The sequence below is a fragment of the Paramacrobiotus metropolitanus genome, unplaced genomic scaffold (assembly GCF_019649055.1).
Source record: "Paramacrobiotus metropolitanus isolate TYO unplaced genomic scaffold, Prichtersi_v1.0 Parri_scaffold0000132, whole genome shotgun sequence".
Taxonomy (NCBI): Eukaryota; Metazoa; Tardigrada; class Eutardigrada; order Parachela; family Macrobiotidae; genus Paramacrobiotus; species Paramacrobiotus metropolitanus.
Window position 1 is genome coordinate 203,345 of NW_026570352.1, and position 15,446 is coordinate 218,790.

General features: G+C 42.9%; 3 protein-coding genes across 3 annotated transcripts; 2 read left to right on the top strand and 1 right to left on the bottom strand.

The window, feature by feature from the left end:
* Nucleotides 1–2,083: 2,083 nt before the first annotated feature.
* LOC129598895 (uncharacterized) lies at nt 2,084–5,150 on the top strand. The gene is made up of 2 exons (XM_055496980.1): nt 2,084–2,655; nt 4,036–5,150. The coding sequence occupies exons 1-2, from the start codon at nt 2,252–2,254 to the stop codon at nt 4,691–4,693; spliced, it is 1,062 nt and encodes a 353-aa protein (XP_055352955.1). The 5' UTR covers nt 2,084–2,251; the 3' UTR covers nt 4,694–5,150.
* Nucleotides 5,151–6,895: 1,745 nt separating this feature from the next.
* LOC129598924 (uncharacterized) lies at nt 6,896–8,790 on the top strand. The gene is made up of 2 exons (XM_055497012.1): nt 6,896–7,462; nt 7,909–8,790. Exons 1-2 carry the CDS (start codon nt 7,062–7,064, stop codon nt 8,564–8,566), a joined length of 1,059 nt encoding a protein of 352 aa, XP_055352987.1. The 5' UTR covers nt 6,896–7,061; the 3' UTR covers nt 8,567–8,790.
* A 1,233-nt stretch (nt 8,791–10,023) lies between these two features.
* Nucleotides 10,024–12,479, bottom strand: LOC129598915 (uncharacterized). Its single transcript, XM_055497005.1, has 4 exons — nt 12,359–12,479; nt 11,800–11,865; nt 11,413–11,536; nt 10,024–11,127 (listed from the first exon to the last, which is right to left on the bottom strand). The coding sequence occupies exons 1-4, from the start codon at nt 12,402–12,404 to the stop codon at nt 10,278–10,280; spliced, it is 1,086 nt and encodes a 361-aa protein (XP_055352980.1). The 5' UTR covers nt 12,405–12,479; the 3' UTR covers nt 10,024–10,277.
* Nucleotides 12,480–15,446: the final 2,967 nt, after the last annotated feature.

Genomic DNA, 15,446 nt, shown 5'->3' on the forward strand with positions numbered 1-15,446 from the left:
GTCAACTGCAAATCTCTAATCTAGCACCGAGCAACCACGTCGTGCTGTAAAGCGTACGACGGCATGCCCACTTTTCATGCCCCAGTCTCTACGTAGTGGAGCACTTGCAGTGTGGAGCAACCTGTTTTCTCTTTGCGCCAGAACTCGAGTGGCCGTTGCACAAATCATATCTGCTCGAAAAATTTCCAGTTCGAAGTTGAATTGTTATAATACAGTTAAAATATAAATGTAGTTAATATAACCTGTAAAATCGTTGATGAATTGACTGAAAATCTTACCGGTGCCACTACCATGGTGGCGACGCCAAGCAGCCATCCTGTTTCTGCACAATCCAGCAGTTTGTTTTACTTTGATCTGCACCAGTGGCACGGTTAGTGCACGTTAAATTTTTCCGGGCACATGCTTTTACCAGTATCCACCGTATCCCGCCGAATCCTCCGCATCATTTGTGTGTCCTCCGAATTCTCCACTTTTTTCACTGCTGTGACTGCTGTCGTATCCCACCTTATCCCTGCAGCATCCTTTATGCATCCTGAATGTATTCCAAAAAATTATCCGGATAATTGAAAGATATTCGACAGTAAAGTGTGGGATACTGTGGCTTTCGAAGGTGATACGCATGCAAACATCATTTTAGTATTCAACACGTATTGCGAATATTGTTACGATTAATGTGATCATATAGCGTATCCCACAGTCTCTGCACAGTAACCTTCGTGGAGGAGCCCGTGAGATGCGGCGCGATACTTCGGATAAAGGTAAAAAACAAGCCTAACAAAATCTAACGTAAATCTAATCGTCCATAAAATAAAAATAAATCTAATCGTCCATAGGTATCTGTGTTTTACAAAAATGTCTTGTTTGTTCTAAAAGTATCTTAAAATTAGGTTTCTAATTGACCAAGCATTAAGAACACCATAATTAAAAATTTGATTAGACTGAATTATTCTAAAAGTTGACCCTTTTGGAAGCACAACTGATCCATAATATTTTGCGAATGTTCAACGGTTTACTGTCAAGTGTGCATAACAAAATATCTGCAGGTCTTTGACAAGTTTCGTGCTATAAACTGATACGAACGCACTAGTACCAGTCTTGTCGATTCTACTGGCTTTGACAAGGAGTATTTATTGATGAGCGAATACAAAGTAATCTGACATCCACAAAAGAAACATTACATTACGAATTTACAACAAACAGCGGAAACAGGCGGCCGGATTACATGGAACATTTGATCTAAATCAGCGTGGCTGGTGCCGTTCCCAGGATGGATGCCGCGTTTCGCCGTTGGACTTCGATGCTGAACCTCTGGCGCAGGTATTCCGTTGCACGTACCTCGCCTGTTTCCTGACGAATCATCTTGCCCACTTCAGTGATTAGCTGGGATGCTCCCGGTCCGAGTGGTTCCAGTGTCTCAACGCCCACCGCACGGGACAGGTAGTCCTGCGTGATGTTCTGGTACTTCCCAGTTTTCTTCCGTTCGGCCTGTGCCGCTGCTGATATACGTTCCCATGGCACTAAGGTGACTCCGTCTGGGCGTTTGCCGTTGGTTCGCGATATACTCAAAGGCTCGAGTTCAGTCTCAATGGTGGCTGAGGCGAAGGCTCGTTTGAGCGTGGCGTTTAAGCTGCTGTGTCTTGGCTTCCGGCCCCGACTTTTCTTACAGCTCAAGCCGTGGTAGCCTCCTGCGTCCACCCATTCACTGGCTTTGACTCAGATTTCAAAGTTCATATTAAGTAACATTAATTCGAAGTACTTCCGACTTTTCGACACCATAAACATTATCCTGCCCCTATGCAGGAGTCATAAGGACTTCTCAAGTCGGGTTCTGCAGATATTGTTGGAAGTTAGACGTGAGTACAGAAGTACTGTATTGTGGACTCAACTTGCCATGTACTTCCACAGACGATCTGCGAGCTGTCAGTACCAATGAAATCAGAAAGATAAAGATCATACACCCATGTACTTATATGGTTTTTATACTGTAAAAACCGTACAATTAATATCACGCTTTAGCACAATTCTACTTTCCAACCGTTTAAAGTCAAGCAACGTTCCGGGCTGGTCTTAGTAGGCAGGTGGTTAACTGTGAGTTTGCTCAACGGTATCGACGTGACCGTATGTAATCTTATTGAACGGCTAACATTGTGACATTTCGGTTCTCTTCCTCGTGTTACAAGAAGTTTTCCGATCTGTTTTCAAGTAAATACTCTTTCTTTTACAGTTGTTGTAATTGTTCTAATATTCCATCATGCCGTGGCTGAATCTCAAACGCTTTGGCCTAGTCAAATCTAGCAAAGCCTCTTCAAACACCACTCCAAAGGCGACGCTGTACAGCAACCGCAAAAGAAGCGTCACGTTTGCCTATCAGATCCCCACGGCACAGTTTGTGGGCAAGCGGTTCCGCTATTTGGATGGCGATGGACGGTACTATTGGATTTTCTCAGCAAACCTTACGGTGGAGAAGCAGTGGGACTATCCGGAGATTCCCCAGTCCGAGTGGACCGTCAGCCTGGACGTTAACCAAGATACTGTAACGGGGCATCCCCATTTGCTGTTCGACGATAAGTACGCCCCACGAGCCAAGGTGGTTCCCAAGAAAGGTTTCGGCGGACTGACTGGCTCTGGCGAAATTTTGGTGGAAGGAAAAGTTAGGTAAAACTATTTTCGAAGTTAATCAAAAGTTGCAAATAATAATAACAAATAATAAACAAATATAACAATAATTAACATTAATAATTAATAAATAGCAAATATTTACTTTAAGTTATTTTTTTGAAAATTGTTCGATTTTATCCGTGAAATGTAAAGATTTCTCGTTCGGCTTCCGGAATCCTTCCGCTGTCGTTTGCTAAGTCAATTTGATTCTGTTTTTTCTCGGTTCTAAGTTAGTGTTTTAATTAGAATTTATTAGTTTATCAAAATAGTCAATGTTCGAATTTCAAACCAGTGTACACAGTAATCGACCCTCGACTTTTGAAATTTAAAATCTGGTTAATTTTGTTTCATCTCGTGCGTCCTCGTGCGCTTACGCAGAAACCATCCTATCATAAAACAACCTCGTGCGTTGGTTGGTTTATGGTAAAAAACCATCCTCGTGCGCTTACGCAAAGGCAGATCGAGATTTTTGGTACATACTCTGTATACCGGTTCGTAAATGAACTTTTCTTAATTTTATTTTTTCTTCGCTGATATTATCATCACCGCATATTGCGCACGCAGCAGTAATCTACGCCAGTTATCAGGTTAGATAGAACGCCAGAAAGTTCAAAGCGCTTCAAGACTGCTTGTAGAAGTGCGCTTCCGCAGCAGGTTCTGACAAACAATCCTGAATGTGGAGACTTTGTCACGTCATTTCCTTTATGTCTTTCCCGTTATCCAAAAATCGTAAAATTCAATTTTGCAGTGCAATGTACGGTGCTGATATCTTTTGCGATGCACGGACACAAACAACAAGCCGCTTCCGTTGACGATTCCATGTTGCTACACAAAGACCGCGCATTAATAGCTTCCCTGTAATATTAAGTAAAGCTACCCGGTACAAGAAAATTTTAATTTCGCGCACTCCATAATACTTTTTTGCCCTTTTATCCGATATTTTGTAGTCAAAGAATTTGCATACATCAGCATCAAAACCGTTTTTGGGGTATAATTATAAAACGAAGTGGCTATTTTGCTATTCAGACCCCCATTGTTATACTGCGGCAAAATAGCCATAGCCATTATAAAATCAGTATCAAACATCTCACTGGAAAGTTATACAAAATCTATACAAAACCTAAAAACGTTTAAGCGCATTAACGTGTACGCAAAACGTTTCATGAAGGGCCGATCTTCTTCAAATTTCCCACGCATACGCATCTATGTAATTACGTACAGGTAGACCGTGTTCTCACCCAACCAAAGTCCGTTCATCTAAAAATTCAATTTAATTTTTTTGGAAATCCGCTTTAAGATTTTAGAAAAATGCTGCATTCTTGGTTTGGTACGCGATAAAACACGTGCTCAGTTCTAAAGTTGCTCTGGTAAATCTAGGGCATCCGACACTGATCCATCCGCTTGTACCACCGTCGTCATCGGACCATCTGGATGGACCCGCTCTCGTAAATTCGGTGTTGAGCTGAAGCTGGGCCATTTGATGTGCTGTAAAACGGCTGTCGATAAACACGGTCACCCACGGAAAATCCCGGCTTTGATCGAGGGATACGTCTACGTGTGGCTGACCTTCCACATTCAGCAGCACGAGCGCCACGATCTGCAGCGTCTACTGGATTCCGGTTTGATGACAGACTGCACGCTGGTTTCTACGGATGGCCGTAAGTTTCCAGTGCATCGCGCAATCTTGGCCGTACAGTCACCGGTGCTGTCCGAATTACTGCAGAGCCACGAGCTCGATAAAACCGCAGGTCAGCTCGCCGTTGTGGATGCGGATGGGAAACTGCTGAAAACACTCATCGGCTTTGCGTATACGCGGGAGTTACAGCACACGGCCGATGGGCGACTGGAAGACTTGTGGATGCTGGCAAAGAAGTTTGGAATGCAAGAATTGTGCGCCGCGTGTGAATGCCGTCTGATATCTGGCGTCGATAAGGGCAACGCAATGCGCTATTACATTTTTTCTCGGGAGTTTGGCTTGGCGAAACTGCAGCAAAGCGCCGGAACATATATCGGCAAGGATCCGATGGGTGTTTAACACTGCTGTAGAATACTCCGTCGCAAATGCTTTACCGCTATTCTATGCTGACCTTTTGGTGATACTGTATAACACTTTAGCGTGCTTCTACCTATATACAACCAGTCATATCAATATGGGTACTCGTATTATTTGTGGGGGCTCTTTCCGGCTTTACAGTCTGCAAAATTCATCTACCCAAATTTTAATTTTTTTGTTTGTTTTTTACGTCATGAGCTTACTTGCGCAGTACCGCCCTTTTTCTGGAAAGTACGTTATTTTAATTTCGCTCGCGAGCACGGTTTGGTGAGACTGCAGCAAAATGTTGGGCATTACATTGGCAAAAATCCAATGGCTGTTTGAAGTACACAAGCGAAGCAGCGTTTGGGTCGGGATCTCCAAGGTGGATCTTGAGTGTTTTGCATTTATTTAGAATTAAAGCTCCTCTAGCTGCTGTTGTTTGTCTTGGAATTTCTCCTACCTTTTACAGTTAATGTAGCCTGCGTCTCTATGCTAAACTTCTCAGGAAACATTCATTAAATTAACAAATTGCAAGTGCGGACTGCTGCGCTGTGACCCTGTTTTATGACAAACAAAAAAATTTCAACTTCGCCGCTTGTAGTCTAAGGATTTCCTGTATTTACAAGATTAACAATTATGATCACATTTTTATCCATGGCTTCTCCGTGCTGGTTCATTATTATTATTACTGGTTGATTATTAATAATATTACTGTTTATACATGGTACAGTACAACTCAGTACAAGCTTGTCCGGTAATTTCATACGTACATACGTATAAGGTACAACAAGCGCGAAATTTGCTCTTAATACGATGGCCACGTCACTACGTTCATCGCATTACCTAAATGCGCTCTGCAGCTAGATTGTCCCCTACTGCACAGACCGCTTTCTAGCTACCTTCCGCCAGGCAGTTGCGATTATTGTCATTAAAATATGTAGTAACGTGCACCAAGTCACCAGCCAGTCAAATGCAACTTACGTGCTTGAACAATGTGGCGCGCCGTAGTATGGAATTTGGCGTAACACGTGAATTTGTAAAATTCGCTGTATTAATTCGTCAGAATTACCGGACAAGCTTGTACGAGTATCATGAGGGCGTTATTCATTTTAAAATATTAAAAAGTGCCTACGGTTTTAAACGCACTCCCTCTCGAAGCTCTCGAAAAATTAAAGACCCAGAGGGTTTATTTCGGAATTTCCGGTAAGACCATTGGGCAAAACATTCCATTTCATTAAGAGATTAATGTGATTCGATTTTCTTAGCATTAATGCAGTTTTAAGGATAACGATAATAAAACAGTCTGCCAGGTCTTGCGGATGTCTGCCCTATACAGCTAAATTTTGAGGCGGTAAACCCGCTCATTGTCTCGCGCATCGATGCCGATGACTGGAATTTCCGATACGCTATTTTCTTTTTAAAAAATTTGTCGATCCTGCGCTGGTGACCTTTAAACCGCACTAGGATCGATTCCACCACAATGCGCGTGTGCGTCATTCTTGTACACGATGCATGCCCCATTGGCGCGATAAACTAAGATACTAATAAAGCATGAAACTACGAAGCTTTTGGATACACTACAAACCTTAATTCCAATTTTAAATAGTCCAAAACTGAGTTCAGCAGTCCAGTTCAAGTAATCCAGGTCCAAGTTTTCTGTTTTATAAGACCTAGCTAGCGCACGGCGCGGGCGGAAGACAGTTGGAAGTGGCGGTACATCGATACGAGATGACAGCGTTACGGTGTTAAGCGTACGTATTAAGACAACGATGGTCGCATGAATTAACCAAGAGTGATTTCATGTTAGCACGCCAACATCGGCTGCAGGAGCTGCAGTCTGTATAAAAAAACAGGAAGTTGCTAGCGGTCATAAATTTTTGTCATTAAAAATGACTCATTTTTCCCTAATCGGATAATAATCGATTCCACTAGCGGTGGTGAGTCAGATTTCAGAGGATGCCCGACGTCGTGACAGCGTGAATTCATTCGGTTGTTTATTGATCGGAGAGAGGTGAGAGATGTTTTACAATACGAATTAACCGTGTTAGTGGTTGCATCGGTGAAGCGTTGGGAATTGAATTATAAGAGCCCACATGTACGAGCATTAATGGGCGACACATAGTGAACCTAATACCAGTACAATTTCACCACTGAACAGATATGACCTTGCACTAGTCTAACTTGTAACCGGCTGTAGTAGAGTAGCATTCCTTGCAGATCGCAATGCTCAGTAGTCAACTGGGTTGTCAAAGACATAGCGCTACTCGTATTCCGCAGCGTGCCTTGTGAAATCCTCGGCTTCTTTACTCTTAAAGTAGAAATTGTGCACCTTGCTTTTTATTTACTGCAGTTGTTCTAACATTCTATCATGTCGTGGCTGCAGCGCTTTACAGTTAGCCGTGACAAACCCAAGCAACCATGCACTATTCCTACAAAGTCGGCGCTGTACAGTAACCGTACACGGAGCGTCACCTTTGCCTATCAGATTCCCACGGCCCAGTTTGTGGGAGGTCGGTCGCCCAACGACACTGCCTACGGACGGAGCCATTGGGTGTTCGCAGCAGACTTTCTGGTGGAGAAACAGTGGGACTATCCGGAGATTCCCCAGTCAGCGTGGACCGTCACCGTGGAAGTTCCCACCGAGTATGCTACCAATCATCCGCATATGCTGTTTAGTGATGGATACGCCCCACGGGCCAAAGTGACCCCCAAGGATGATTACAATGAACTGAACAGCCCTGCTGAAATCGTGGTGGAAGGAAAAGTTTGGTAAGATTCTTGAAAATTAAGCGAGCAGTTCAAATAAACCATTTATTGTACCGATCTCTTTCCAACCGAACCGAATGCAGCATTCGCTTTAGTGACCATACTGTTTTTACAGAAATCTAATGTGAGAGTTAAAAAAATTTTCTGGTCCGTAGAATCAAATTTCGTAATTAAATCGATAAACAGCCTGCGAAAGATGATTCATTGCGCATAAACTGCAAGCGCAGATCGAACAGAGTTAAGCTTGTCAGTCGCACCAGTTTTAGTGAATCGAACCGAACGCGATGGCCTATCAGTTCATACCATTTTCTCTTCCTGTTACCCAGAAAATCAATACCTGCATTTAAACGATGCACTGGTGGCTATTTTTTGACGTTTAGCAGCTTCAATGCTTACAGTTGTAGTGTGTTGAGATGGTATGGTGCCTAATGTTTTGTGTGACGGTGCAGTGCTACCGAAAACGACCCGTCCACCTGCACCACTATCACCATTGGACCGACTGGATGGGCGTATTCTGCAGCTGTTCTGGACGAAATCAAACTAGCACACCTGGTGTGCTGTAAAACAGCTGTCGATGAGCAAGGCGTCAGTCGCCCGTACCCGGCATTAATGGACGGATCCGTCCACGTCAAACTGACTTTTCGCGTCCAGCAGCACGAGCGCAACGATCTGCAGCGTCTGCTTGATTCCGGCTTAATGACCGATTGTACGCTGGTTTCTACGGATGGCCGCAAGTTTCCAGTGCATCGCGCCATCTTGGCCGTACAGTCGCCGATGCTGACCGAACTACTACAGAACCACAAGAACGATAAAGGCGCGGGTCTGTTGGGCGCTGTGGAGGCTGATGGGGGATTGGTGGAAATTCTTGTCCGGTTTGCTTATACACGGGATTTGCTGCACACCGCCGATGGGAGACTGGAGGAGTTGTGGATGCTGGCGGAGAAGTTTGAGATGAAAGAGCTGTGCGCGGCATGTGAATGTCGAATGATGGGTGGCGTTGATGAAAGCAACGCCATGCGCTACTATGCGTTCGCTCGGAAATTTGGTTTGGCAAAACTGCAGCAAAGCGTGGGGAAATATATCGCGAAGAATCCAATGGGCGTTTAACAGAGCGACGTCGTCGTAAACCTTTTAATATTTTTTCGTTCTGAATAATGAATGCTCTAGCACAAGTCGCACTTCTTTGCTTATGTAATCGTAACAATGTGGTACGTCACGGTTTGGCTTTACCGGTTCTCAGTCCAAAGTATTTACTTGTATCGAAGTACTTCTCTTTACTTTACCTTTGCATTCAAAATACTGTTCTCAATAACTGATAGCTAACAATTTTGTCTACCATTATATGTATTGCAGTTTCTGTACAGTTATCTATAATCGTATGCATCAGATTTTGGTTGTGGTAAATCGATATGTACCGCCCATAAACTGTGCTGTCGAAATGGTGGTCAGAATTGGAAAGGATCAGTGATATACATGCACTGACTGAACAGCACTCATTATACAAACACCGATAGTGGGGAATTCACCGGTGACACTTACAATTAGTACTGTAGTGACGCGAAATTAAGGGACCGAGAAATACCCAGGACCGCCAGCACTAGCTGTCGGCTGCTTTGATGTAAAAGAAGCCGATAAAAGCAAAATGCAACACAAAAAAAAGAGCGTGGTCAATTTTTAAGCTTTATTTTAACATAATTTGGGTCAGGTCGCTTGAGGGTCGGCCGCGGGTATAAAAAATAATAATTAACCAGGGGCTGGTCAGAGGTCCCCTCAAAAAATTTCGTTTTTTGTTCGAAGACAGTAGGCATCGAGAGTACGGTACTTAAAAAATATTCTCACCGGCAATGATCCAGTGGGCGTGGTCAAAAAGCAATTTTAAGGATCGTATGTTTTGGCAGTGTACTGCATGCTTAGCATGTAATATACCTATTCCTGTTTCGTATTGACAGCACAAACAACACCTGCATCCGCAAAACTGGTTTCTGGCCACGAAAAATGAACCATTGCCGGTGAAAATACCTTTTTATGTACTTATTCTGTCTTCTAACAAAAAATGGCATTTTTCTGAGGGGGGAGCCTCTGACCAATTTAACGACAGATTTAATGATATCTAATTTAACCGCAGGTTTTTCTCGCCTTTCTCAGCTTACAAATTGTTAAAAAATTGCTTAAATTTATCAGCTAGTTTTGTTTGGGGATTTATAAGTACGCTACGATCTGGCCTAAAGTGAGCTCAGCTGTATTCAGCAGCATTTGCAGTAGGTCATCCTAATCATTAATTACGCTTTCGTTGTTCGTGTCATTACTGGAGTGTTACAGAATTCGGTAGATTCAATTCTGTAATTCGGTAGATTACAGAATTCGGTAGATTCAATAAAACCTGTTTCGAAAATACGAAAACAGTTTTATTTAAAAGCAAAATTTCATTCTAAAATTTTACAGATTCGACGTTTGCAAACCGAGGCCGGAGCCCGAGGATTGCCTTTTACTGTACAACGCAAATACAGATACGGCAGTTTACTGTTTAGCCACGTGTGACTACTCTATATAGTTTATTCGTACTAATCTTGAGACAAAAATACTGGATGAATTGCTAGCCCTACAGCACATGAACTGTTTCAATAAAAATAATGGATTTGGACAAAACGGGATTGCCAAGACAGGCAATAAGCATACAACTACCAATAGAATAGTTATAACCATAATTAATTTTCATATGATTGAAAATGCAGAGATTTTACTATGAGCACTGATAGCTGTTTCGGCATCTTTAGATACTCGGATTGGTCTGTATCAAATAAGATCACATATGCAGTTGTCAAACCATCACATATAAAACAACGCCAATTATCAAAACCAACGAGCGGAAAAATTGCCGGGATGCATGGTTAGAGGAAAAGCGCGTCTCAGTCCAGTCCACTTTATTCTTGTCCTCAGGAAGGTTCGGGTTCGTGCAGTCAATCGGCACGAAGATTTCTTCTCTCTTTACCACCGGGCTAACGGCTTGGCAAACTTCGTAGATTTGACCGGCACTTTTCGGTGCGATCAATCCAGGATTGACCCGGAAGAGATCCCGCAACCAAGCGTATTCGCATTCACAATGCCGAAGTCGCAAGTACTGTCTATCCCGAGCACCCTCTGCCTCCATCCATGAATAGCGGAAGAAGTTCTTCTCCAATGCCAGTAAACGCAGATCCGGAATGTGGGTGAAGGTATACGGCTCCAGTTCCATGGTGACGCATTCGCTGAATATGATAGAACGCAGATACAGGTTCTGGGCAAAATCATCGCGCTGCACGGTTAACGGTTTCCGGTAGCTGTAGTCGCATTTGTCGATGGTGAAGCTGAGGAGACTAGAGAAATTGAGGGTCGGCATTTTGCCGGTACAGCGGTAGTGGCAATTGTACATGGTGAATTCGATGATATTGCGCCGGATGGGATCCAGGGCCTGGTGGATGAACAAACCCTCGGGGAGATAGTGGTAGTCCACGGCCACCGCCATCTTAGTCATGGTAAGGTAGGTGTCATACGTGCCCAGCCGGACTGGGCGATCCGCCCGGACCGTGGCAATACCTAGACTGATGTTGCGGAAAACTGACAAGCTCTGGCTACGATTGGGGTGCTTGAGATCCAGGTCCACCACCGTCCAGCCCACACATTCAGGGATCCTGCAATCCAGCCAAACAATAACACTCAAAGACTTGTGGTGTCAAACGCATAAAGTTGAGGACGTATGGCTAAATAAGCGATTATTATTTAATAACGGTCATTACACTGGAAGCGGCTATAAATGCATAATTTCATGATGATCATTGCACCCACTATCGGCTCAGTCGAATTTCGTTCAAAGTCGAATTTCGTTCGGAGCACTGTTTTGAATGTGTCACATGGTTATTGATAAATAGGGTTTGTACTGAATAACAAATAACGATAATGTCGCAGTCTTTACGCACATAAGTAAGGCCATGTCATCACACTCTTCCTGCTTCATGGGCCGACAGTTGAAGGTGGGAAAGGGAGCCAGTTGGAAGGATGTGGGCACGGCTGGCGGTGGCGGTGTACTGGACGCCACACTGCCTACAATTAACACCGTTGCTAACGATCAAAAGGCATTTGCATACGGCTTTCGGTCTGCATATATTATTAATTTTTATATTTTTGTCCATATTGTGCAATATGAAGTTTTTATTGAGTTACGCTAACCATAAGTACAGCAGGTTTAAAAACACTTAAAAACACGTTCCGAACAACATTGATACATGTACTGTGCATAATACAATTAAATTATGTGATTTATATAATTATAACGATACTGTTTGTTTAACAACTGATGTACTTACTGTTCGCGCACCAGTCGGAACTTTCTTGAGGAAGTGGTTGTAAAGACTGAACTCCCAGCATCATCACTGAAAATGGAAGCAGAACGGCAAGTCAGTTATTTGCTGTACGAGTTTTGCAAATTCATGATTGTTTAAGTCTTGCATCCTGTATCTGTATCTGTACTTAAGACAGCTGCAGTATTATGTTACAGTCAGTATTTATGAATTTAGCTCTATAATTATTCATCTTACCATACTGGATCCTGGTCCCAACAAACTATTTTCCAAGCAACTACATATTTTGTCAACCACTGTAATTGATCTTTAAACACATGGAGCACTGCAGATTTTCTTCTGCAGTTATTTAAAGGAACGCGAATTATTTAGTAATAATGCTTAAGCGGGAGTAAAATTTTTTGTGCATATGCTCAGAATATGTGCTTTGCAAATCAATCATAATTTTGTCGTCTAAGAGCCCAGTATGATTCACCTATTCCTTCAGTTTCACCAGTTCTCCCAAAGCTGCGCGAAAAAGTAACGATACTTCTATGTTTCAATCAGAATTACCATTTGTACTTACTGGTGATAAGGCACAATCCCCTTAGAAACGTCTCGCTCCCAACCATTTCCGGATGTCAAAGTTCAAAATCGTACAATAAAAATATTTCGTTAAACATCCTTAAAAGTTAAACCGAGGGAAGTCAAGTCGGGTATAAAGCGCTGCCGTTGAATTGCCCGCGGCACTGTGTCATGATGGGTCTTCGATACATAGCTGGCAGTCTGGCACTGGCAGCGTTTGTACCTATTGGATCCATATATATTACATGCGAGACAACTATAAGCTGAGACTTAAAATTTTTTTCTGTGGTAAAATCAACCCTGATGTTTACTGAACACGCTAACATTTTATTACAATATAACATAAATTGTATTACAATAATTATAACGTTCGTAGCCACGGTACTAATTCATGGTTTATACTTTATACGGACGTGGCTTACACCGCAAAATGTTAAAGGAGCTGTAGAATCTGCTCACTAGCGCACGTTTGCGCATGTTCAGATACCCTAAGTTTTGTGTATGGTGCTATTAGCGCTTGTTGCGTTGGGCCGGGAATGTTCGCAGAAGTTATGCTTTTCGCAGTTACCGTATTACGTAATATGGTTCGAAATAATGCGAGATAAAATTAGTTGGGCACATTACAGTACAGGGGATTATCTAGGTGCGCTACTGACATCCCCTCTTACACCTAAAGTATGTATGTCTGTATATGGCCGCTTCGTGGCTTCTTATGATGAAGTGCCGGGTTTGTAAGTTAGTACAGAGGCACCGTCAGCACCCAGACTGTGTGTTGTATGCGTAGTATGAGTAAATATCAACTAAATTGTTGTTGTTGTGAGTGTCTGCTGCCTCGAATTGGGATCCTTCCCTGATTGTGTGCGGACGATAAACCATTAAACCATAACTCAAGACAACGGCAATGCAAGAAACGGAGCAAGATTTAGCACAAGGTTGATCAAGAAGGTGCAAGCTGTAGCAAGCTGAGTAGAAGACTGAATTCTAGAAATTCGTGAAAAGGAGAAGTAGCCGGTAAAGTAGACAGAATTCATAACGCGACGGAATGGTGAATCATAACTGGGTGGTCTTATCGTTCGTATAAATAATATCGCTACAATGTTTGCCCCATGGTACAACCTTCAGGTGCGACCGTTTTAGCTTACTGTCTCGGTATCATTTCCAGTGTTTTTTTTTAATTCCAGAGCAAAAAGAGAAAGAAAATACACGCCATGGATCAGAAATTCTGAACCATTACGCCAACATCCGTACACATCATACATGTATCTGTATACAGTATTGCAAAAGTTGTACTGTATACTGGATACATGTATAATAAAGATACATAATACAAGAAACAGCCTCGGCTTCGCCTCCGCGTTTCTTGTGGTCAACGGCTACTTTATTTAGATCTCAATGGATATTTATTAAATAACATATTTCGTCGAAGCAACAGTACCGGTAGCTCGGTCGCCCGCTCAACTAATGGGTCCCGTCCACTGGACAGTACCGGTAGCTCGGCCACCCGCTTACCTAACGGGTTCTGTACCCAGTACAGTACCGGTTGCTTGGTTATTCGTTCCCCTAACGGGCTCTGTGCACCGCTCGGTAATCTGAATTAGGATATGGTTGTACTGTGAACCACATAATTAATGTATTTTTGTCTATACTTCAAGTACTAGGGTATACATTTGTTTTATTTTACCTGCGGTACAACGTAATTTGAAAATATATCAAAACATCAGCATTTTTACAACATCAGAATCTCATTAAACTTTTCCGCTCCTTCCATCGTTCCCATAACAGATGCCGCGTTACCACGCTGAATCTCTAGCGACAATCTTTGCCGTAAAAATTCATGGGAACAGGTTTCGCCTGTGTGCTGCTCCAGTCGTTTGCCCAAAGCTTTGATACATTGTATAGTGTGTATAGCATATACAAAACCGTATGCATGCTGTGTATGGATGCTGTATGTATGCTGTGTATGGATATACTGCATATACCGCAAATCCACTAGTAGGGGATTCGCGGTGCCAACTTGTATGTATACACGAAATCTAGTGACGTAGCGACCGACATCACATAAAACTGGCTTTCATGGGATGACCAGTGAGCTGAACTCCATACGTAGTACGGGCTGAGCTCCATACGGGCTCCATACGGGCTGAGCTCCATAAGTACAGCTGACCAATTAGGCTGTAGACCGCCACAATTTTCTTTGTTTACACAGGAATTTTTCGACCGAAAGGGACGCTACTAGAGTAGCTATATGCTACGACTGATCTCCGTCGTATACCGCATGTAGCTAAGCTAGTCACGATTCGGCTGCCGCTTGGAATCTGCCACAAAATAGCTCATATGGGGCTGTGTGGTTGGTCACAGCACAGCCAGTACAGGTACCGTAAAACCCGATATTAAAAGCCCCCTCCCCCAAAATTATCGCCCCGGGGCGCCTAATAAGTTGCGGTGCCGCGCTTTTTTAGAGCATTGTCGTTACAGTCTGAATGGTACATCTTGTTAGTTAGGTGAATTCCATTTAGGCACACCCGTTAAACCATGATTTTCTAGAAAATGTCTTGGTTTTAAAATTAGTATTCCTTCCACACATACAAATCTAGTTAAAACTTAAATATCATGAGCGTGATATTCATTTGAAATATTAAATGCCCCATCCCCCCGTAATAACGCCCCGTGCGGTTTTAAACGCCCCCTCCCAAAGCTCTCGAAAAAATAAAGGTCGGGGGCGTTAATATCGGGTTTTATGGTATTTATTTTTACGCCACTTTTAGATATTCAGTAATTCAGATAGTAAAACATATTTTTATGTTAACGGGGAAAAGGAGAAGTGTCTCCATACAAAATCGATTTCAACTAGAAAACGTTCTTTTGCATAAAGCAGTGAGGTAATTACGGATTCTTTGTGCGCAGTAGTACAAGCTGTTGACCGGGACGAAGCTCTACATACAGGTTTTTATCCCACGTAAGCCGGTAAGCGCATATTTTTTTGACGTTGATGTAGACCCTTTCTTCATACCAGATCTAAGGCGCCGAATTTTTTACTTTACCTTCCTCTTTGTACAGGTTAGTAAGGACCTTGTGTAAACAGAAAACCG